We start from the raw sequence: 24402 nt of genomic DNA, 5'->3' as shown, positions 1-24402 counted from the left end.
AGTAGATGAATAGTCTAGGAATCTATATGTCTAGGATAGACATGTAACAGTCTAATAGTCTAATAATAGTCTAATAATGTCTAATAGTCTAGGATTATATTCCTAATCTATGAATAGTCTAGGAATTAGTAGATGAATAGTCAGATAAAACGAAATTGCAGGTGGAAACAACCTATCAACTATAGTCTATCCACTGATGAATGGGTAAACAAATGTGGTATATTTATACAATGGAATATTATTCAGTCATAAAAAGGAATGAAGTCTGGTACATGCTACAACATGGCTGAACTTTGAAGACATTATATTAAGTGAAAGAAGCCAGAAACAAAAGGCCACTTACTGTATGATTCTAGTTGTATGAAGCGTCTAGAACAGGCAAATTCATAAAGACAGAAAGTAGATTAGTGGTAACACCAGAACTTGTGGGAGGGGGGAATGAGGAGTGACTGCTAATGGGTATGGGATTTATTTTTGAGTGACGAAAATGTTGTGGAACTAGATAGTAGTGATATTTGCATAACATTGCAATCTGAATTGTACACTTTAAAATGGTCAATTTTTTTTTTTTTTTCTGGTACGCGGGCCTCTCAGTGTTGTGGCCTCTCCCGTTGCGGAGCACAGGCTCCGGACACGCAGGCTCAGCGGCCATGGCTCACGGGCCCAGCCGCTCCGCGGCATGTGGGATCCTCCCGGACCGGGGCACGAACCCGTGTCCCCTACATCGGCAGGCGGACTCTCAACCACCGCGCCACCAGGGCAGCCCTAAAATGGTCAATTTTATGTGTATTTTACAATTAAAAAAAAGAAAAGGGATTGCATCAGTGACACTAGTTTATCAACCCTTTTCATGTCTTTATGATTTGTGAATAGAACTAAGCTTTGGGATGAAAGGGAAACCATCTTTTTTGCAGCTAATGGCTTCTGTAGGTCCAAAAATATATATAAAATATATTATTATTTTATCATAGATTATATTTAAATTATATAAATTATAATATATAAATTATTTATAGAATATATTATTATAGAAGTATATATAATCTATATGTAATCTACATTTCTTAATATATAGATTATATATACTTCTATAATTATATATATGTTTAGAGGTGGGGGTGGAGGGTCAGGACTTATGCATAAATATTTCATAGAGATTCCTGTTTCTCCTACAATCCTCTGTGGAGGTACAGATAAGACTCTGCCTTCTTGCTTAAGAGTAAAAAATCTGTTGTAAGGTCTTAGGCATTTTTTTTTTTTTACTCTTATCTTTCCCAGCTCTGACTTGAAAACTGTGTCTATATGTAGGAAAATCAGTATATTGATTAAGAATGGAAAAGTTTAGATCAAACCTGAATTTACGTGGACTATAAGTAATCATGTGGACAGGGTGACAACATACGCAACAGTCCTGCTGTGTTGTGGCTGGTTGTTTACTCTGCTTCCTTGTCTGACTCCTGGTTACACCTGTTCTCTCATCACTGTTCCAATGCCCCTGTATCCTTTAAAAGCCCATCCCGTGCCCTATTCACATAAGAAATTTATGTTTTATTCCTTGGTCTCTTGGTGAACTTTCTTTTTGACAATTACTGCACATTTTGTCAACTCTTTGAGGAACATTTGTTTCTGTGGCAAGGTTATCTGGTTATTCATATGTGCTTTGAAATTGGATGTAAGAGAAAAATTGACTGCATATATTTTTGTGGAATGATTTTAACATTCTTTTGTTTCCTCAACTTTAGATTGTTTCTTTTTAAGGAAGCAAATAGTTGTTTTTGCTCTGGCAGCTACAGATAATTTTTTCCTGGACACAAAAATTATATTGGCTGTTATTAGCTACACAGAAAAAAACCTCTAAAAGAATACTTATTTTTATTTAAAAATATAATACATCAAAATGAAGCAGTTACATTTTAAACAAACAAGAAGGTATAAAATGTTTTCATAGAGTTAGGAGGGAGGGTAATTTGACTTAGTTCCTTGTCAATCTGGATGCCAAGAATAAGAACCGTCAGCATTTCTTTACTCTGTGAGCAACAAATATAAAGATGAGAAATTTTAGTTATACGTTAGTGAAGTTTTAGGGTTTTAATTTTATTCAGAAATCAAAACTTTTTCAGAAAAATAACTTTTCTTCATTTTGCTACACATTTTGTGGAAGTCCTGAATTCAGGAATGTTATTACAGTTATTGAGTGTTACGGACTGAATGTTTGTGTTCTCCCAAAATTCATATGTTGAAGTCCTAACTCCCAATGTGATAGTATTAGAACCTGAGGCCTTGGGGAAGTACTTAGGTCATGAGGGTGGAGCCCTCATGAATGGGATTAGTTCTCTTGCTCTCTTTCTGCATGTGAGGATATGAGTCTGCAACCTAGAAGAGAGTTCTCATCAGAACCTGACCATGCTGGCAACCTGATCTTGGATTTCCACCCTCCAGACTGTAAGAAATAAATTTCTGTTGTTTATAAGCCGCCCAGTCTATAATATTTTGTTATAGCAACTCAAACTGACTAGTAAACCGAGTTTGCTTCTTCAGGTCAACTCCAAAGTGGTTTAGAAAGAATTTGTTTCTCACCTCCTCCCCATAGATTTCTCAATATAATGATTTTCTAGGGGATATCTTATTCATTTGGGGAATTTTGATTATTGTGCTTTTTTACATTCATAACAAAAATTTCTGACAAAATTTAAAATATCTTATAGAAACCACTATACTATGTGATAATGATTTACTACTATGTAATAAACAACTACATTTAGACTGATCATGAAAATAAAAACCAACACAAGTATGATAGATCCTCATTTTCTAAAGAAATATATCTTTATTGACTTTTTCGATTTTCTTACAAGCAGTTAAAAAACTCATTCTTGAACTTGCATGCTGTTCAATGTTATGATGGCTGCCTCCTTATGAGACTATCAGTGGAGCTATAGTAAGTTTCCTCAAGCACCACAGAAGACAATCATTGCTTGGTCCCACTTTTACAGAAAAGAATCCAAGTTTCACCGGAAAGAGTATGCTTAGCTCTCTTGAAGAAGACCAGTTTAGTGGATTAATGTCTAATTTACATACAGTAATAAAGACAAACTTTGAATCTTTACAGATTAAATGCCCACTTTATACCATGGTGTAATTGTTTGAATTATTGGTGAGTGTACAGTATATAGATGTAGATGTACTAGATATGTCTATAAATAAAATAGTGCTTTAAGATAACAATATTCTTTGGCTGATTTAAATGCCTATAGTGGACTCTTTTAAAAGACTAAAATGAAAATGGTCCCACTATTATTGTCAGTCTTAACACTGAGCTGGTGCGGAAGGTTCCCATACTGTTGACTGTCAGCATCTCCAGGTCCACTATATATTCTCTTGGTCCTGATAGCGACTTCACCAGCACAAGCATTGCACTTACAGGACTTGTTTGCTAAAATAAAAGAAAAAAGAGGGAGTGAGAGAATAATTTTTCTTGTATTGCAGTTTCTATTATTTGTGAATACACTTCCTATAAGAATTAGGGGAAGAATTTTTTAAAATTTATTTATTTATTTTTGGCTGCGTTGGGTCTTCATTGCTGCGTGTGGGCTTTCTCTAGCTGTGGCGAGTGGGGGCTACTCTTTCGTTGCCGTGCGCAGGCTTCTCATTGCAGTGGCTTCTCTTGTTGTGGAGCATGGGCTCTAGGTGTGTGGGCTTCAGTAGTTGTGGCACGCGGGCTCAGTAGTTGTGGCTCACGGCCTCTAGAGCGCAGGCTCAGTAGTTGTGGTGCACAGGCTTAGTTGCTCCGCAGCATGCGGGATCTTCCGGGACCGGGGCTCCAACCCATGTCCCCTGCATTGGCAGGCGGATTCTTAACCACTGTGCCACCAGGGAAGCCCAAGTGAAGAATTTTGAGGTAGGATTAAAGTCATTACTTAGTCCCTTCTTGGTTCTAATCCTTCTGGATCTTATCCCTTATCCACACATAGTCATTAGTTCCAGATACAGGGACCTGCTTTCTTTTGATAGTTCTTTGTTTTCTACTCATCCCTCTCTGTTAATGTTTCTCTTCACTTTTATTGAGTAGTTCTAGCCTTTATAGAGACAGGAGTTCATGTGAGAATCTGATAATTTTTTGAACTGATAAACAAATTTGTCATCTTTCAGTTCTCAACATTGTGGATATGTCTACATTCTAGTAGGTGAAGAGGCATGTAAGTAGTTAATTTCAATAGAATATGGCAAATGCTAAGATATACAGGGATATGCAGGGTATATATGAAGATACACAGAGGTGTGTATTCACAGAGAAAAACAGAGGGACCCTGAAGCATTGAGGGAAGGCCTTTGAATGCCTGAGGACAGTCACCCAGAATAAGTGGGAGTTTTGTAAAGAAGGATGTTCTGGAGAACTGGATGCAGTTTCACTTTGATGAACAATACGATGGGTGCTGGAGAGCGCAGGGAGATGAGTTTGGACAGGCAGGCAGGTAGATGTGTGAATCTGAATGCCAAGAGGAGAGCAGGGATAGAAACAGTGGATTAGGATTTAGCAGTCACGTCAACAGATGGACATTAAACCAAGGAAGAGAACGTATATGTGATAAGACTGGGTCTGTGAGAGGCTAACATTTAAGGAATGGGCAGAAGAGAAGCTATTGAAGGAAGCTGAGAAGAAATAGATAATTAAGTGGTAAACAGATGAATGGCAAGCAGTGTTCAATACAGCAGGGGAGGAGGAGGGTGACTGGAACTGAAAAATGCCTCTGAATATAGCAGTATGGATGCTGTTGGTGGCTTTTTTCCAGAGCAATTTCAGCAGGGTAGTGGGAATAGAAGACATAAGTGTAACTAGGAAATAAGAAAATAGAGACTGTGATTACAGACTGTGCTTTAAGAACCTTGGCTAGGAAGGGAGAAGAGAGAGAGGAGGCAACATCTAGAGGGAAAACAAGTTAAATATGTAGGAGGTATATTAGAGTTTGATAGAACAAGGTTCCAGAGGAAATGGAGTGAAGAATACAGGTGGTGGGTTGGCCTTGATTGATAGAAGTGAAACCTTGTCTTTAGAAAATTTAAAGGAGAAGGTTAGAAGGGGAACACATGGACTTAAGTTTGCAAGGGATGGGATGGGAAGTTCAAGTAATTTATGCCTGTTGGTTTCAGTGGTTTCAGAAGAGTAGGAGATGAGGTCACCTACTGAAAATGAAGGGTATAAGAACTTAAAGAATATGGGGACATTTGCGATCAGTGGCTGAAGAGAAGAAATAAAAGAAAGTAATAGGATTGTTGAGGACACATCTGAAGTTGGAGATTTATAGTATTACCAATCTGTGCTGACAAGCTGGGTGTGAAAATAGATGTGGATTACGTAATTGATCTAGAGTTGTTGGACAGGGAATTGAGGTGTTGGTGACAGAGTAGTTCAAGGGTCCACCAAGAAGTTGATGGAGTGGAAGAAAATGGTGGGTGAGGGGTCAGAGGATTAGTATCACTGTGAGGGTGAAGAGCAGATAGAGTGGGAGTGAGGGCATGAAAAAGAGGAAAGAGAATCAGTCACTGAGGGGGTCACCTGAGACTAAGATGATGATGTGGAACTGTTCTGCATGATAACAAAGCCCAGCATGTGGCCATGGGGTGGTGGCAGGGTGACATGAAGCTGAAGGTCATGGGGGATGAGATGGCCAGAGAACTGTAGGCTGAGGTAATGGATGACTATAATAGTGCCCAGATCTGAGTGATCTCACCTACTTCCTACATACTCTGCCTGAGTGATCTCATCCATAGCCATGGCTTCAATTATCACATATCTGCCAGTGACTTAAAAGTCTATATTATGAATTCCAAGCCCACGTATCCAATTCTCTACTCATCTTTACTTGGATGTCTCATGGTGACCAGGACTCAATATGTCCAAACTGAACTCCTCACCTTCCTCTCTCCACTGGCTCCTTCTTCCTTATCTCAGTAAATGGTACCACCATTTACTGTGCTCAAGACAGAAACTTGGAGGTTATCCTTGACGCTTCCTTCTCCTCCACCTCCCCATAGCAAATGGGTTACCAAGCTATGTCCTTCCTCCTATATCTTCATAAATCTGTCCACTTCTTTTGGATTCACTGGCTACCACACTAGTCCCCCATCTTTTGAGCTACTGATTGGTCTCTCCATTTCCATTCTTGCCCCACTCCAATCCAGGCTCTACAGTGCAGCCAGGTATCATTTTTAACATGAGACTCTGATAGCAACTCCTCTACTTGAAACCCTTAGTATGGTCTGTCAGGCATTGTGTAATCTAGGCCCTGCTCATCTCTCCAGGTCCCTCTCAAGCCACTCTGCCTGTAGCACCTGGAGTTCCAGATCAACTTGTCTGCTTTTTATTCCTTCCATTTGCTAGTCTTTTGTTGCTAGTCTTCAGCTTAAATCTACTTCTTCCAGGAATCTCCCAGACCACTGCTGCCTTGGTTAGGGGTTAACTTGTGGTGTACTCATGAACAATCTGCAGTGCTCAGTTGTAACTCTCAGCATACTTGTGAACACTTGTTTGATGTCTCAACTATAAGCCCCACTGTGGCAGGAATTGGCTTGGTTTTATTCACTGCTATGTCTCGAGAACCTAGCATGGTGCTTGCCTCTTATAGGTAACAGTGATACCTTGAAGATGTTGATTGAATTAATGTATTCATTTAAAAATATTTTTTGAGCACCTGCAATGTGCCAGGTACCATTCATTCTATGTGCTGTGCATACAAGAGTGAACAGACAGGTAATGTCTCTGTTTATTACACTCACACTCTAGTAGGTAGTAGGTGACACAGACAAATAAATACTATGCAAGGTGGTGATAAGGGCTGTGAAGAAAAATAAGTCTCAGTAAGGAAGGATAGATATTGGTCAGTGTGGGTGGAGGATGGTATTCTACCTTTAATTTCATGTATTACTTCTTTCTAATATGTTCCCTTTTCTAGGGAAGAAGATTTTCTCAGTATTGTCCCAAAAGGAATATAAATAAAATCCTATATCCCACAGATCCTTTCAAGGATAAGGTCCAGCCTCATGTTTCTCAATAAACATTCTTTGACTATTGCAGCCCACGTTAATTCTTTGATGTCTTGGAGCATGGAGTTAAACACAAATTTGTCCTGTGCTTTTTTCATAGATGTTAACTATGCCACAAAGTAATATTTAAAGCTCTTTGAAGTAAGGAACTGTGTATTACATGCACCTAGCATGAAGCTGAGTATATAATAGATGCTTAATTAAGGCCTGCTGATGGAGTCTTATGATTAAATGCCCTCTGCGCAAGTGGAATTTCAGTGGAAAAATTTTGTGGGATTTGATACAACTATTTTTTGAATTATGTGATAATAAATAGTCTTGAAATATCTTCCTATTTTAAATGCTTTTTTGGTTTCAAATAGTAGTATTTAATTCTGGGATTATCAAAATTGGCAATGTTTTATATCATTCATAAAAAAGGATTTTACTTGAGAAAAACACTGTATTTATATCTGAAAATATCAAGTCAATAAGTTCACTGATATGAATCATAAAACTTTAAAATTGCCATGTTTATTGCAAAAAAAAAACCATACAGGTACTTTGCTTAACTCTTTGTTGATTCTGCTAAGAAATTTTATTTTCTTAAATTATGGCTAAGAATTCAAAATGGAAAATTATTTTTAAAGATGATTTTGAGATGAACCTATTTTACTGCCATGGGTTACAAATAATGTTATTTCTTTGGGTTAAAATTATTAAATTGTTATTATCTGAACTGTGTGAAATTCATTTAGAGTAAACTTCTTACAGATATCTAGTATATCTCAAATTTAAACATCAAATGTTAAAGAAGTTTATTTTTAGTTATTAGAAAAAAGAATAGTAATAGATTGTATTTTGGGTTGGGTTTTTCTCTTCAGAAGTTGGTCATGAGAGATTAATCATTTCTAATTTACTGGCAAAGAAACAGAGTCACATAATTCTGGAGCTGGAAAGGAACTTAATATATCAAAGAACAGGATAAACGAGTAAACATTAAAAATCTGTAAACTTTACCACGAGGATGAATTTCCCAATTTACTTTTCATATTCTCAAAATGAAATATTGACCTTAAAATCTGATTAAAAATGAAGAGTGCCCAAAGGAGTTTTGAGAAAATTGGAACTGGATGAATAACATCCTTAGCGTGAAAGACTTACCGTAACCCTGCAAACTGCTTGGTGGGGTGCCATCATTTTCACATGAAGTGGTGAGCCGTATTTGAAATATGTCGGAATTTTAACCTAAAATGAACTTGCTAAGATTTTGCAGGGGGGACTGGAAGGCTGAGGCACTGGAGTCAGGGAGATTTGCTGGGAAGCCCTTGGAGGGATTAGAGAGGTGCTAAGAGCCAGTTTAAAGGAAGAGAAGCAGAGACACAAGGAAACAAAGATAACCCAGGGGACACTGTGGAGAGAGAAATGGCAGAATTCAGAGAAAGATTTCATATAGGCAATGAAAGAAAGGGAAAACATAAACGTGACCTCACCTCACATTGCCTGCCTGGAAATTTGCAAGAATGGTACAACTATCTGTTGTACACATGGTGCGGGGGGGTGGGGAGTTGGGGTCACTTCTCAGATACTTCTGGGTGTTAGTTTTGGTGCAGATGTAAATAATCTTGCGAATGTAACAATAAGGAATCCAGCGTTTTTGAAAAGCTCTCCAGGAATTATTTTTTCTATGTACAATTAAATAGCTATCACTGATTTGTGGTATCTATTTGAGGTAGGTGTGTGTGTGTGTGTGTGTGTGTGTGTGTGTGTGTGTGTGTAGGCTTGTGTTTTGGTGGTCACACACAACTCTGTTAGAGTGTGCAACTTTTATCTGAGTGACTTTAGAGAAGCTACTTCATCTCCCTGAGTCTTACTTTTCTTTTCTGTAAAATATGGAGATAAATATTAATCTGACCAAGCATTACCAAGAGGATTAAATGAGATAATGCACACTGGAAGGGCTTACACAATGCCTGCACATAAAAAACTCTTTAAATGTTAGCTTTCTTTCTATGTGAATTACTACCAAACAACAACAACAAACTTGGAACTTTCTCAACAGCTAAGGCTGCCCTCAGGATACTTACTCTTAGGTAGAACTCTCTATTTTCATTTCCAGATTTAATCCGAAAAGTATTGATAGTGTTGGGATAAATGGTTGTGGCCTGTATCTGGAAGATGTCAGATGGCACAGACCTATCAGATCGGATGCTCATGTATTTGTGGACTATGGATTGGGGAAGTTCTCGGCACAGCGCATTTGAGACTGGGCAAACACATCGGCTGCAGAGACAAACAAAAGTATTCACCAGTTAGGCTTGGTAAAACCAAAAGATTCTCAGTTTCAAAAGTTCTGATTTTTCTTACTTCTCTGATGTTAGAACATAAGGATCTTGACAAGGATTTCGTGGGTAACAACGGAAGCCGCCATGATAATTCCAACACATTTCATCTTCCCGACATTCATTTGTGGTCTCACACTCATTTATATCTGTAGAGATGTAGAGTCAAAGAGTTTACTGATATAAGTAAATTGCGTAAGTGGCAGATTCCAGTTTGCCACTGGAAGGAGGTGTATAAGAATCTGGACTGTGTTTAATTTGCTTTTAGACACAAGACTTGGTGGGACCTGGGTTCATTGCATTAATTCATGACAGATGTAGTGGAGCCATTCTCTACAGATTAATATGTGTCATTTCATGGTATTTTATCAAGCACCTATTGTTCATCTGTTGAATTCAAAGCCAAATGCTTTCCATTGACTTTGCTTAAATAAAAATGAAAGATACTATTTCTTGCCCTCTGGGGAATTAAGGAAAGCTGAAAAAAGGAGGAGGCCTCTCACCTTGGCCTTGAAAAGGGTGGTGGTTAGATGGGATTTTCAGATTGCAGTGGGGAGGGCCTTCCAGGCTGAGAAAGCAGCAAACAAAAACTATGGAGATGGAAGTTTATTGCCAGGCTCAGAAGCTTGGGAGAGAGGGAAAGGCTGGTATGTGGTTGCAGTAAGCTGTAGCATGCTGCTGGATAGTTAATGTTCTGGGAGTGGATTACACTGTCCATAGGAAGCTGTTCACAGTAAAAGAAGGGAAGCTATGAAGTATCCTACCATGTAGAGCATGGCTATTTAAAGAACATGGGGAAGAAGGGGAATTAAGGAAGGGACTGTCAGTGTCAGCGGTGAGAGGCAACCCAGGAAAAAGCAGTGCAAGGAGGTCAGAGCTAGAGAGGGTCCCTGGAAGGAGGGTTGTGGGAAGGCCAGGATGGACAAAGACTGAATTTAGATTTGGGAATTAGGAGTTCCCAGATGACATCTGAGAGAAGAGTTTACAATGCTAGAGAACCATTACATTTACGACAATGAAAATTATATTAATATCCATATCCCTATGTATGTTTGTCTCCCTTTACATTGGAATAGTGATTAGATTTTATCCAATATAAGCCTTTTCTGAGTCATTCCTTCCCCATAATCAGATATTTTCATTCATTAATTTACAGGTAGTCATGGCCTAGTTGCTGGGATATGATCTCTTTCTTCTCTCTGAATTCTAATATCTCATGTTCCTTTTCTGGGGCCTTTATTGCTTTTTGCTTTGCATTATTGAAATCTGCATGTTTGTCTTAATCCTTCTATTAGCTTGTAAGCTCCTGGAGGGCAAAGGCTATTGTGCACATCTTTCTATCCCTTTATCACCTAGCATGAGTGCACTGGGGGCACCTGGATTTTAAGAAATATTAAATTGAACCAAGTTGCTCTTCACACAAACCATATGGAGATGGTGAGAAATATATTATCTTTATTTGGCATGAAGGGAAAACAAATAAGGGTTAAGTGGCTGACCCAAGTTCATATAGTTAGTGACAGGCATCTCTCCACTGCAAGGTATTGCATCCTCTAAATGAGAATAATTCCATTCCTTGTCTTTGGAGAAAAAAATTTCTTTTAGCTTCCAAACTGGCAAAAGCTATCTGGAACCCAAGAGGAGACTGGAAAAGCTATGCAGTTTCCAAGAGTCAGTTACAAAAAGTATCTTCTTTTGGACTGGCTATGGCTAAAGAAAGAACTTAGATTCCTCAGAAGAAATCACAACTGACTTGTCCTTTCAATATTTTTCACTTTTTTGAAAAATAAAGATGCTGTTTAGCTACAGGGAAAGTGAAGACTGGTTTGTTATATGGAGTTCAACAGCAGCAAAAGGAAACTTTATGTGATAATTTTATTTATTGCTTCCAGTAATTTAGAGCCTAGCTTAATCAACTCCTTAATCATTTTGGAAGGTTTTTCAGAAATGATTAATAGTATTAAAATATTTGATGAATGTGTGTCTGTGTATCTGTGTATTCTCTCTCTGTTTCTCTCCTTCCCCACTGTCCCTCTCCCCTCCCCACAACCTGCCACCACACACACATAGAGTTTTAATTTTTCCAAGACTGTGGAAATGTCTTATTTCATCCCCAAAATAAACCTTTTTGGGGAAGGTAAGAATCCAGACTCTTTTGGTTTTACTTTAATCTGTGGACAGAGTTGGGAAGGAATGGTTTCAGTGGGGGAAACCAATTGTTTTGCACCCTAAAAGAATGGTAAGTCTCTTTCACAAAAAATGTTTTGGTTTAACCAAACATTCTTCAAGATATAACTCTAATGAATCTCCTATTTGCAATTCCATTGCATTTTCACCTTTCGTTATAACAGATATAAATAGAGTAGGCTGGTAAGATTCCACTGAATGTTAACTTGTTTCTGTCTTTTGCTGGGTGTCAAATCCATTTATGATCAGAAACACATAGACATTTGTTTCAGGACTCCAGGGAAATTGGTTAAGGAATCCCACTGGCTAACATTTTCCTGCATGTAATATTCATGTTAAAAGTCTCAATTAGGGTTCAGAAAGTAAAACCATTGGAATGCAATGTTTCTCCACAATTAACATTACAGAGTCTCTAGTAACGTGGAAAGGGGTAGAAAGATGTTTATTGTGCAATGAACTACATTCTGATTATGCTCATATTTAGTGGTTGGATTCTAGTTGAATGATCACATGCACACTATAAAATCTCAGGTCATGGATGTTCCTGTGAATTAATATTTCCCTGTAAAATCATGATATAGACTGAGAATCCTGAGTCTCTCCTTTCCTTGATCTTTTCCTTTCTTAATATTTTACTGCCCTTCTTCTAAAGAAGATTTGCTACTAGTCATTTATATTGCTGGGTAAATTTCATAAAAACATCTTGAACTTTACAGTCTTTATAGTTTATAAATAATTTTTCTGTATGTTATTCCATTTCATTCCCTCAACTCCCTTTTCCAAATGAGAAAGTTGAGGCTCAGAGAAGTTTGATAATTTGTTCAAATTGTATAGATAGAATGCCATACAGCTAGTTCTCAAACAGATTTTGTGTCTTCAAGTTCAGTCTTTTTTTTTTTTCACTCTCTCACTGCTTTATGTAAACCTGTGTTTGTACCAATTTTTCCTGGATTATCTAGTTTTAGTTTTACCTGAATAGTCTTTTGCCTGTTAAAGAAATTTTAAGCTACATGCAGGAGGTAGGGAGGAGAGGGTGCACATTTTCAAGTCTTTCAAAGAGACTCTGAAATCATACCATGTAAAGAGCCACTTCTTCCACCTACATGTAGCTGTGAAAATCACCTGAACATTTATTTTAAAACTGGACCCGAAGACATTAGCTATTTTTGGATTAATAGTTTTTTTTCCTGAAGTATTCAAGTACTTTTTAATACACATGAAGCTGATTTTCTCAACACTTAAATTACTATCCAATTTATAATCCTGGTGTTTTAGAGAATTCAGATCAGTTTGAGGTGCACCTAACCACACATTAAGCTTATGCTCTACACTGAAACTCATGGTGAAATATTTTAATAATTGAATCTTTTCTGGTGGATGATTAGAGGATATATATCATAGGGATTATGTAGGCTATATAGAAGGCATACCAATATTTTATTAAAATTATTTATTTTAAGAAAGAAAAATGATTGCTTTAAATTTCAAAGAGAGTTAACACTGAATATCCTCTTTATGAGATGGGCATGTCTCATGATCAACAGGGGAAATAAAAGAGCTCAAATTGTAAAAAATGAAAGTCTGTGATAGAGAATCCTACAACTTCCTCCCTGCTTTTCCTGGTTAAAACTTAACAGATATAAAAACAATAAACTTACCCTGACATGTTCTACTTCTCACCACTTGGTATCCCTGGGGGCACATACAAGAGAATTTCCCAGGCTCATTGACACATTGATATTGACACAGGTAGCTCGAGGTTCTGCATTCATCAATGTCTGTTGAACCAGACAAGAGCAATAAGACAGAGTTGAAAACTTATATGTCACTATTTTGGTAATTTTTTTTTAACACTTCATACTCTGAAACAGAAATACAATACTTTATAAGAAGCTCAAGTGCAAATTCTAACAATATCAGCTCATTTCCCATAGAGCTTCACAGCACAGAGAGTTTTTCTTACCATCAGTTTTACTCACTTATTGCTGACAGTTTGGCAAATCCTGGAACTAACCATACTAGCTGAGCAGACTGAATGAATTGGCTTGTGGTTGATGATCTTCATGTTGTGCTTGGCAGACCCACCCAGTGATGCAGATTCATATTTGCCTTCTCAGAAATTGGGTGGCTCTGCTCCCAAGTTCATCTGAGTTTTGAACTCCAAGTTCCATCCCTGTGCTAGCTTCTAGAGGTGATGCCCTGGCAGAATGCTTTGCATTTCTCAATGGTGCTGTCCCAAGAAAAGGTGGGAGCGTTTGTGAGGAAGTCGGGAGCATGAAGTATCAATGGCATCCCCTTCAGGATGTCTTATGCCTTTTGAATTACACAGTGGCAGGCATGACTAGGGGCCAGGTCTCCTGGTTTCTCTTCTAATGTTCTTGACATGCAATCAGCCATTTTTGAACTTAAACATGCATGCCAGTCACCTGGAGTTCTCATTAGATGCAGAATCTGACTCAGTAGTCTGGGCTGGGGCCTGAGATTCTACAATTCTCACAGGCTCCCAGGAGGTGCCACTGCTGCTAGCCGTTGCATCACACTTGAGAAACAAGACCCTAGAGCACCCTTGCTAATTATCAGACCCAGCCTACATCTAATATTTCAATTATTTTGTTTCTTCTCCTTTCTTTTGAAAACATACTAAAAAGTCAATGTTATAATTGAACTAAATTAACTGGATTTTAGAACAGAATTTCCATGGATAAAAATTTGCTTTCATAAACAGGTATACACTTGGATTAAAGCAACAGCAATCACAGGAAGTGGACCATGATTACTAATTATTTGGACAATATTTTACCTTCACAATTGAGCCTGTCACTGCTTAGCTCATATCCTTGATTGCACTGACAGATGAATGAACCAAGAATGTTGTAGCATTGCTGAGCACATTGATTGCTGGCATCACATTCATTTATGTCTGAAAGGCAAGGTTATACACATTTATATATCTATGTCTTTAAACATAGCCTTGCTCTTTTGTACCTATGTCATCCGATGATAAGTGAGTAATTCCCTAGCTGGATTCTTTGCTCTGCAGAAGCTCACTGGAGAACATCCATTCAGGTTTCATATTTGTTGGAACAACTTCAAACATCTGTCATATACTTCTTTTAAAAATACCAGAATATTTTTTTTTCTGGGAATGACAGTTAGTTTGGTGTTTGATGAATCTTTCCAAAAGAATTTAATGATTCTAATAAACATACATTCCAGTATCTATTTTCTTGTATTGTTCAGATGCAAAATGCCAAGTCTATAAATAATTGATATAAGACACATACTAATACGGTCTCTCAGCATGCTGTAGTGAAGATTTATCTGTGCTATTTAGTACTTTTTAAATGGGTCCTGTTAAATTCCATTACAATTATAACATAAGCCTTTGAGACCCATACAGAGTTTTGCAATGCTCTAAGGCACTGAAAATATTGTGAAAAGGCATTTTTCCTGCACTAGATTCTTTCCATGTCATGCCAATCTTAAAATTGTGTGCCGTGACATTGCATTCTGAAAGGGCAGAAGAAGCATGTAAAAATCAGATGCACTTTCAGCAGAAAGTTTATGTATTTGAACTTGCAGTAACCCCTTTGGCACCTTCAGTGTTTATATCACACACTCTTGACTAATTGGTGTGTGTATATCAATTGATCTGTAGTTAAAAATTTTTTTTTGATACACTCACAGAAGAGAACTAAAACCAAGGTTAAAATTTTTTTCCATTCACATCTTGATGTGTTTTAAAAAACCAGATTGGTTACTGTCTTTTCAGCTTTATGCAGGGAAGTTGATGGAAACCAGTTTACTCAAGAACATAGAAAACTGGAAATACTTCAGTGTGGCTTGGGAAGACAGAAATCAGTCAGGATGACTGTTTCCAGAAGTCTTACCTACGCAGGTATAGTTGTTTGCTGCCAATTGAAACCCAGGACTGCACTGGCAATAAAATGATCCTGGCGTGTTCACGCATCTTTGGTGGCAATATGGAGGGATGGTACATTCGTCTATATCTAGGTTATCAAGTGTAACACAAAGAGAACCAAATTATTGACTATCCAAATTACTGTTATTGAGCTGTTTAATCTCAAGTTCTCAGCAGAGCATTATCTGGAAAACCTATCTAGAGACATCCTTTTAAAAGTAATTATTTTTCTTTTTAAAAAATTAGAGTATCTGTGCTTTAAATACACTTTGGTCTACCCTCTGCAGTTAAATGAGATGTTAAGAACAAAGACTTCATAAACCTGGTTGGGTTGGTTGAGACTTAAAGAGGGAAAAGTAATTAAAACTATTTCACATATAAGTGAGAATGTCAGGCTGGGAATCTAAAAGCTTATTTATAATGATAGAAGTAGAAAAGAACTACAGAAGAATTGAGTGATGTAGCGTAAAACTAATAAAAGGAGGTACGTGCTGTTGCTCAGCTGGTGACCTTGGCAAAGTCACTTAAATGTTCAGTATCTAGGTTTTTTCTTCTGTAAAATGTGAATAGTAATGCTGCATGTGTATCTTATGAAGTTTCTGTGAGAATCATGTGAAAGAACGCTATGGAAGGAATGGGACACTAAACAAGTTACTTCTTGAGAGTGCCCTTCTGACACATTGATGATGTGTTCCAGCCTGTGTCCTTCTCGTATAAATATTTCCAACTATAAAATGCTCAATTGAGAACTTGCAAAGTAAGATTACTATTTTAGAAGCATAATAGAATTCCATTAATTGATGATTCTACACTTTGTGACAACTCCAATATGGCATGTGTAATTAAAAATAACAATTATGCACAATCACTGTAATACTATGGAGTGACTATCTCATGGAAAAAATGAAACAAAACAAAACTTTACGCTGAACCCTTCCAGTACTTTAATAACTAAAAGTGTGGAAGGCAGTGTGCTCAAATGGCTGCAAGGTAATCTGAGTTTGAATCTTCATTCTGGCATTTACTAGCTTGGTCTTAACCTCTCAGAGCTTCCATTTCCTCTTCTGTGAGTAATAATCAGCAATGTGGCAGGATTGTTGGGAGGCTTACATGAGATGGTTTAGGTGAAATTCCTTGCACAAAACAGGCAAAAAAAAAAAAAGGGAGCTATTATGAATAAGCTGCAAAATATATTTGATTTAACTTGAATATTGAAATAAACAGTAATGATGTTCACATGGCTTCCCTCCTAATTTATTTAGGTGTCTGATCTAATTGTCACCTCAGGGAGGCCATCTCTGTCCATCCATATAAAATAACTTCTTCCCCATCTACCCCCTTAACCTGCTTTATATTTCTTTGTAGCCAGTGACACTCCTTGACATTGTATTATGTGTTTATTTGCTTCTTGTCTGTGTCCCTCCCTATAATGCAAGGCAGATTTCCTCCTCTTGAGGTAGAGGTAAAGTATCTTTTGTCTGTTCACTGTTGTGTGCTTAATACCTGGAACAGGGTCTGGCATAGTAGGTGCTCAATAAACATTAGCTGAATGAATGGAAAGTTCATACTAATTAAAAGTAATTTTAGCACGGTTCTTCCTAGTACCTAGTGTTACAGCCAGGTGCCAATATCAACAGCTAAATTATGTAAGTGGTACTTTCTAATAGTTCCGTGGGCTGCGATTCTGTAAAATCTGTTTGTATACTATGATGGCCCAATACCTAGAACGTGGCACACAGTCAGCCCTCACTAAATGTTTGATGAACAAATAATGCATGTCTTCTCTGCCAGTAAACATTCATTGAACCATTGTTATTTGCTTTCATTGTGTTTTGTAATGTAGGTTTATAACGATGATAATCATATACATATATTCTACCCCTGTCTTGTATGGAAAACAGGCGTGAAAACAAATTAATGCATGGAATTATAAGATCAAAATAGAAAAGTGTACAAGGGAGAGAGGGAGCACCATTCTACTCAAAGTGTGTCCTGCTGACCACTACGGGTCCACGGACCATTTTGACCAGTCTGCAATGAATAAGTACAGAAATTGGGAGCAAGTGTTTAGGAATAACAATTTGGTGTTACTGCAACATTCTTACTGTACTCTACATAAGTATTGATCTATAACAGGTTGGAAATTTACAAAGGATACATCAGAGTTTGAGAATTACTGGCAGAGAGAGGGGAGTGACTAATTATATTTGGTTATATCATGGAAGACCTCCCGGAGGAAGTTACCTTGAGCTAGAATTTGAGAGTTGAACGGGAGTTTGTTAGGACTGCATGTCTCTGGTAGAGGCACTGAAGTGTGACACTGTGTGATGTATTGGGGAACTGTAACTAGTGGGACAAAGCTGGAGTGTTGTAATTATTTTGGCAGGAGAGGAGTGTTGATACAATAGAGCTGGGCAAGGGCTAGATAGAGGAAGACCTTATATGCTCGGTTGAGGAATGTAGTGTTGGTTCTATGGGTGAGGGGAACAGTGAGGAAGCCACATGATTAGATCAGAATTTTTTTTTTTTTAATTCTTGGTGGCACCACGTGGCGTGTGGGATCTTATTTCCCCTACCAGGGATGACCAGGGATCGAACCTGCACCCCCTGCAGTGGAAGCATGGAGTCTTAACCACTGGACCACCAGGGAAGTCCTAGATCTGAATTTAAGGACATCTCCTGCCATACCATAAAGGGCTCTAACCATAAGTTCCGTTTGCTTTGATTCTTCCCATAGTAGGCTGGGTTTTTTCTTTTTCTATACTTTTTATACCCTCAATTGTTTATTTTCCTGACGAATACAGTGGGCAAAATTTTGGTGCCTGTGGAGTTTTCCACACAATTTTCTCTTAAGTCACAGCTTCAGTCAGTGCAAGCCCTGGTCCTTCCTCAGAGGCTGGGCGCTAGCCCCAGCACCTATGCACAACCCCATGGCAGGAGAACAGGGCCAGGGCCCATAAGGAGCTCAGTGTTGACATCCTGACACCAAGAGCTCACATTCTCAGGTGAAAATTGGTGCTGGGTTGCCTGTCCCCACATCATTATCCTCTGTTCCTAAGAGAAAATAAGGACTCTTCACTGATCTTATGGTAAGAGGTGGTATGTAAATCAGTGGACAGAGGGAGTCAATTACAGAGTTTCATCCTAGTGCTGGGCCTCAAGATTGAACCCTTTAGTTTACTTGAACACTTTAGTTTACTTCTCATTTGCCAGTTGGCCTCCCCATATCGTGTTCTTCCTGTCATTCAAAAAGCATGCATTGAGCACCTACTTGGTGGGCACTCTTCAGGGACTGGGGAGACAACAATGACACAAACCAGGCCTGGCCCCTGTCCTCAGAGAGCTCAAGTAGAGCTCTTAAGGAGGGCACATGTGTTGCATCCCTAGCACTGCACTCACTTGCCACGTAAAGAATGTTTAGTACGAGTCTGTTAACTCATTACATAACGATGGCACACAGCTATACAACCCAGAACGAGGAGCCATTCTAAGCACTCCTGCACATGAGCTCCTGAGATAGGGACTGGTATTATCTCCATAGTACAAAGGAAAAGAGTGAGACTCAGAGTATTTAAGTAACTTGCCCAAGGTCTCAAAGTGGGTTAGGGGTAGAGCTGGGATTTGAACCTCACCATTTGCCCTATAAGCTATGCTATGCTACAACCAGTGAATGAAGCCCATAGCACCAGTGTTTTAGTGCTAGGGTACCAAATAACTAATTTAAAATGATTTTCCCGGTTGCTTTTGTGGTCTCATTCACACCCCAAATTTCTGCTTTTGCTTAGTCTAACATGTAACCAAAACTTTGATACCCAGAATATGCTCAACCTTTAAGGCTAGTTTTTTTCTTGTTAACATGGAAAATGGATTGGTAGTCAATGAAAAAATAAGCACTATCATTCTCCAAATAAAGATGAGTGCTTTGTTTTAAAGGCCTGAGGTTTAAACAGTTAAGATGCTCCAGACAGGACTTGGCTTAGTGCACTGTTGTACTTACCTACACACTGCTCTCCTCGCTTCTGATACCCAGGAGGGCACTGACAGGTGAAGGAACCTCGTAAATTGATGCACACTTGGTCGGCTCTACAGTTGTGTGTCCCTGCAGTGCACTCATCTATGTCTGTTAAAGACACACAGCACAAAAATAGTTTGAGTCGGTTGTGAAGATGTTGATAGTTCCTCCATTTTGCCATCATACTTTTCTTAAAGAAACCAGGTTTTTACTCTGTAATACTGTTATATTGGAAATGCTTAAAATGATACATTATTTCAACTGTTCAAAAAGTAATTTCATAGATGTCAGTGTGTACCACTTAGATTTAACAAATGCTAACATTCTGCCATGCATGCCTCAGCTCACTTTGTTTTGTTAAGAAATGAAACACTGGAGATGTACCTAAAGCCTTACTCCATCCTCATCCCTTTACCCACCCACCTACTACCATCCTGGTAGGTGTGAATCCTTCCCTGAGATTTTTTTATACTTTTATTATACAGTTATGCACCCATTAGAGCATACAGTATTGTTTTAAAATGTAAATAAATTGTATGATACTTGCTTTTCCACCCAATATATGACATTTGAAGTAATTTCTAGTAACTAATCTCTAAAAATCTGCCCAATAACTAGGTAAAAATCAAACTTTAATATTATGCATTCCCTGTTGCTATTTTTTTTTTGGTAAACTTTAGCACAACATAAATGTATAAACTTTTCATTGCAAATTTCAAAATAAAAAGGATTCAATTTAATCACATTCCTCTAGGAGAGATAGGCTGGTGTAGTTTAAAATACATATTTTCCCAAAGCATTTCACTTCTTGGAATAGTTTACTAAATGTATCTTAAGGAGTAGGTAGATTGTAGTTCCAGAAAAGTAAAAAGTATTCAGTCATAATATGAACTTGTTATAACAAATTTCTTTGCGATCAAAATATGATGGGCACTTGTGTGTGTCTCTCATATTACAGTAATTTATAAGTGAAATATAATTTTGCCTTATCCGTATCACCTTTTCATTCATTCAAATCTCTCATATTATGAGTTTAAATAGCACAGATGAAAGGATTATAAAATTTTGGCATTCTTCAACAACTGAAGACTCTAAGCTTCATTAAAAAATATCTAAAATTTGTAATTCCTAGATGACAAATTTTGCATAAAAACTGAGAAAGGTTTAGGGGTGTTTAGATCATCACTGTGGCAGACCCATGGAGGTGCTTTGGAAGAAATAGTGGGGCAAAAATCAGTACCAAAAATGAATCATCAGTAATTAGAATTTATTCCTTAAATCCTGCCTTCCCTTTAAGAAGCTCAGAGAGTAGCCCCTGGTGTGTTGCCTTTCATCTTTCTTTATTTTCAAACATAACTGCTGCACTGTGCACATAAATGCACATTATTACACCCAGTAATATTACACCCAGTGTAATAATGTAGGAAGCTCAGGTTATAAGAGAGTAGTCCTCAGATATCGGCTTTAGTTAGCTGGGTGTGGAAATGATAAGAGAGATTCTCTCCAAAAGAAGGAGGGAGGGGAGATAAAGAATACTCGAGGGATGTATGGCTGTTTATTGGATAATAACCTATAAAAGCATCTACTTACATAATTCTTATTATCTGGTTTTAAAGTTTTGGTGAATTTTTTTTTATTTTTTATTTTTGTTTTGAAATTTTTTATTATTATTACTATTATTTTCAAAGCGGTGATTACAACTCTGTCCTTTTCAGGTACTATACAGAGGTACAGCAATCTTGCTTTGAAATTATCTGCCCTTTTTGTGTCTTTTACTATTTTCTCGTATGCACTTGATGAAAACATGTCTACTGGGGTTTCTTCAGAGCTTTATGACCCGCTAATGCAGAAGTGACAGCAGAGTTCATATTGTTTTACGTCAAGAACATCTGCCAGCATTTGCAGTGATAATAGCACTGAGAGATACGGCAATGTGAGATTCAGATGTGGCAAGTTTCCTCGGTACCTGCTGGCAGAAGATCAAGGGCTCAGGCTGGCTGCTACATTTTCTAAAGGAGGCTTCACCAGCGACTGTGGCTTTTCTTTCTGAGACATCCCTCTGCAAACTGCCTCCACCCCATCGCATTCCTGATGTGATTTCATTCCTATTATTTTTTGTCATTTAGTTCTCTCTTTGATTAATAGCCTAACATTTCCAGTGGAATTAATATATCATTAAATAGATTTCAAACATAAAAGCCATGCTCCCTGGACCTATTCCTTTTTAAGAACCAGGTCTGTTTACCTTCTAAGGAGGATTATTTAATAAAACTATCAGGTGAATTAAAGTAATTTAATAAAAAAAACAAAATAAAATACCACTGTCTCTACTGCCACTATATTCTTTTCCTTTCTCTATCAAAAACAAACAAAACTGCAGCAGGACTCACCTCACCTAGGATTGACTGGTGGTATTTTATTTTATTTATTTATTTTATAGAATAAGCTGTTTTTACAAAAAAAATATTTTATTTATTGTCTGCATTGGGTCTTAGTTGCGGCACACAGGATCTTTTGTTGTGGTGCTCGGGCTTCTCTCTAGTTGCGGTGTATGGGTTTTCTCTTCTCTAGCTGTGGCACGCAGGCTCCAGGGTGCATGGGCTCTGCAGTTTGCGGCACACGGCTTCTCTAGTTGAGGTGCACAAGCTCAATAGTTGTAGCACGTGGGCTTAGTTGCCCTGCGGCATGTGAGATCTTAGCTCCCTGACCAGGGATCGAACCCTTGTCCCCTGCATTGGAAGGTGGATTCTTTACCACTGGAACACCAGGGATGTCCCTGACTGGTAGTATTTTAAATACACTTTCTACTTACTTGGATTCACTTTTAGTTTTAATTCTTTCAGATGGGAAACCTCCCTGAAATTCAATAAAACACAGTTGCATGAAATCCCCTTCAAGAAATTATTCCAAAGGAGTTGAATGGATGCTTCATCTTATACCTTGAGCTGGATCTGCTAGTAAATGAACAGACTACATTTTCATTTATGGCTTTTCCAATTCGAGTTTAGAATATTTATCCTCTTTGCTCTTAGCAGGTTATCTAATGCTGAAGGTTGTGTAGATAGACTGGATTTCTTGGAACTATCTTCAATTATGCCATCAATTTATTGGTTTATTTAAATAACGCGGTTTTATTAATTTGAAAGTTGTAATTTGAGATCCTGTTTATTCACACATCTATACAAAATCATGTAAGAACTGTTTTACATTGTTAAACTCTTTTATGCTTATCTTTTCTACTTGTATGCATTTCTATGTCTTAAATATCATGTGATAAGAAAATCACTAAAATATACTACTATGTTAGAAACTCAAAGCAGAATATCCATCTCTATGCAGATGCACCAGAAGACCTGGCTCCCCCAGGTATGTTTATGAAAGTCCTCCGTGGTGGGAATACCTGTATTAGCAAAAGCAATTCTTTATTCATAATGGAAACTACTCACATCAGCTATGGTTTTCCTGATAATCTAGGAAACAGTACTTTGGGGAGAGGCGTTTTTGTTTTGTTTTTAAACTATCTGTAAGTTATCCTTGACAGTTAAGCTCAATAGGTTCTTTAGGCAGACAGTTAACATATTCCCTGGGCCCTGAACCCAAGCTCTTTGAGGACAGGGACTATGTATTACTTTTCTCTGTATTCCTAGCACCTTGCAGAGTACAAGAAACAGGGTGGGTTTTCAAAACATATTTGTTCAATAAATGGATGAATGAACCAAGATTGTTTGCTAAGAACTGATGCCTAGAGTTTAAAGAAAGTAGGATCAGTGTTTTATCTCATGGAACTAAACATTTACAAGGCTGAGTAACAGGCAAGATGTAAGAAACACAGCAAGATGTCAGTAAGTGGAAATGGCTGTAAAGCAATGGAGTGGAGAAGTGCAAAGCTAGGAAGACAGCAGCATCAGAGGTGGAAGGCTGGCCTGAGGAGGTGAATTTTGAGCTGCATTTTGAAGAAGGTAAGGTACATGGATTGGCAGAAATAGGAGGCTATTTCTAGGCAGAAGGGAGATCACATTAGAAAACGCTGATAAGACAAAAGCAGTTTGCATGAGAAGAATGGCAGATAGCTGGAATCAGCACGGCTGGAGGTGCTGTGTATGAGGAGTCTGGTGCAGTGCCTGGTTGAAGGTGCTCAAAAAATGGTAGCTCAAGTCATGAGCAAAATTCAAGGCCTTATAGGTGCAATTAGAGTTTGGATTGCACACCACAGGAAGCAGCTCTGAACTATGTAGACATAGCCTAATGGAAACATTACCAAAGTACAAAATAATAGAATGTGCTTCCTAAAATATCACAACACGTAAATCAACTCACATTTCATCATTCTAATGCATTAAGAATAGCTAATGGCAATATTTGGTGATTTCCTCATTTTTCAGAAATGTGCCCACACTCTCCCTTCTAGTGATTTATACTATTGTAGGTCCCTCTCTTGCTGACTTTGGCATCCTCATTGCGTTAAATAATCCAGCTGATCTTCGCTCAGCTCTCATTGCTAGCCCCTTTATCACAATGATCCTCAGTCTATGGAACTGCATGTTTGGTTTTCTCTCAAAGTTAATGGAGGCAACTGTGTCCACATCTCTGTCGTGTCCATTAAGTCCCTGCTTAGGCCCACATTCTCTATGTGTTTGGCTCCTGCCCTTCAGTCTGACTCATATTTCCCAAACCCCTGACTCATGCTGCTTTCTCTCTCTTATGCAACATTTTAATCTCTGCTATGTTCTTTCCATAATTTGATAACTTACCACGACATGGAGTCACTTCACTGTGTTTTCCTGGGCAAAGACTTTGTGTACCTTAAATGCTTTAGATTACCACTTAAACTTTTCTAATTTGTGCTGCTTTACATTTAGGGAATAATTCAGAACTACTTTGGAATAAGCCACCATTGACCAGATGGTGTGTTTGATGAT

The 24402-nt window shown here is 38.0% G+C and overlaps 1 protein-coding gene across 6 annotated transcripts in view; it reads right to left on the bottom strand.

The window, feature by feature from the left end:
- Positions 1–2804: 2804 nt before the first annotated feature.
- EFEMP1 (EGF containing fibulin extracellular matrix protein 1) overlaps positions 2805–24402 on the bottom strand; it is a 68423-nt gene continuing 46825 nt past the window's right edge. For all 6 annotated transcript variants that reach the window (XM_060169364.1, XM_060169366.1, XM_060169362.1 and 3 more), the window contains 7 exons: positions 19469–19591; positions 15440–15559; positions 14350–14469; positions 13208–13327; positions 9388–9511; positions 9108–9303; positions 2805–3433 (listed from right to left, as the gene is read on the bottom strand). In XM_060169364.1, coding sequence (XP_060025347.1) covers positions 3272–3433; positions 9108–9303; positions 9388–9511; positions 13208–13327; positions 14350–14469; positions 15440–15559; positions 19469–19591 — 965 coding nt within the window. In that variant the 3' untranslated portion in view covers positions 2805–3271. The remainder of the gene's footprint in view (positions 3434–9107; positions 9304–9387; positions 9512–13207; positions 13328–14349; positions 14470–15439; positions 15560–19468; positions 19592–24402) is intronic.

Source organism: Lagenorhynchus albirostris, chromosome 13, assembly GCF_949774975.1.
Source record: "Lagenorhynchus albirostris chromosome 13, mLagAlb1.1, whole genome shotgun sequence".
Taxonomy (NCBI): Eukaryota; Metazoa; Chordata; class Mammalia; order Artiodactyla; family Delphinidae; genus Lagenorhynchus; species Lagenorhynchus albirostris.
This window is presented reverse-complemented; position numbering and strand designations above follow the sequence as displayed.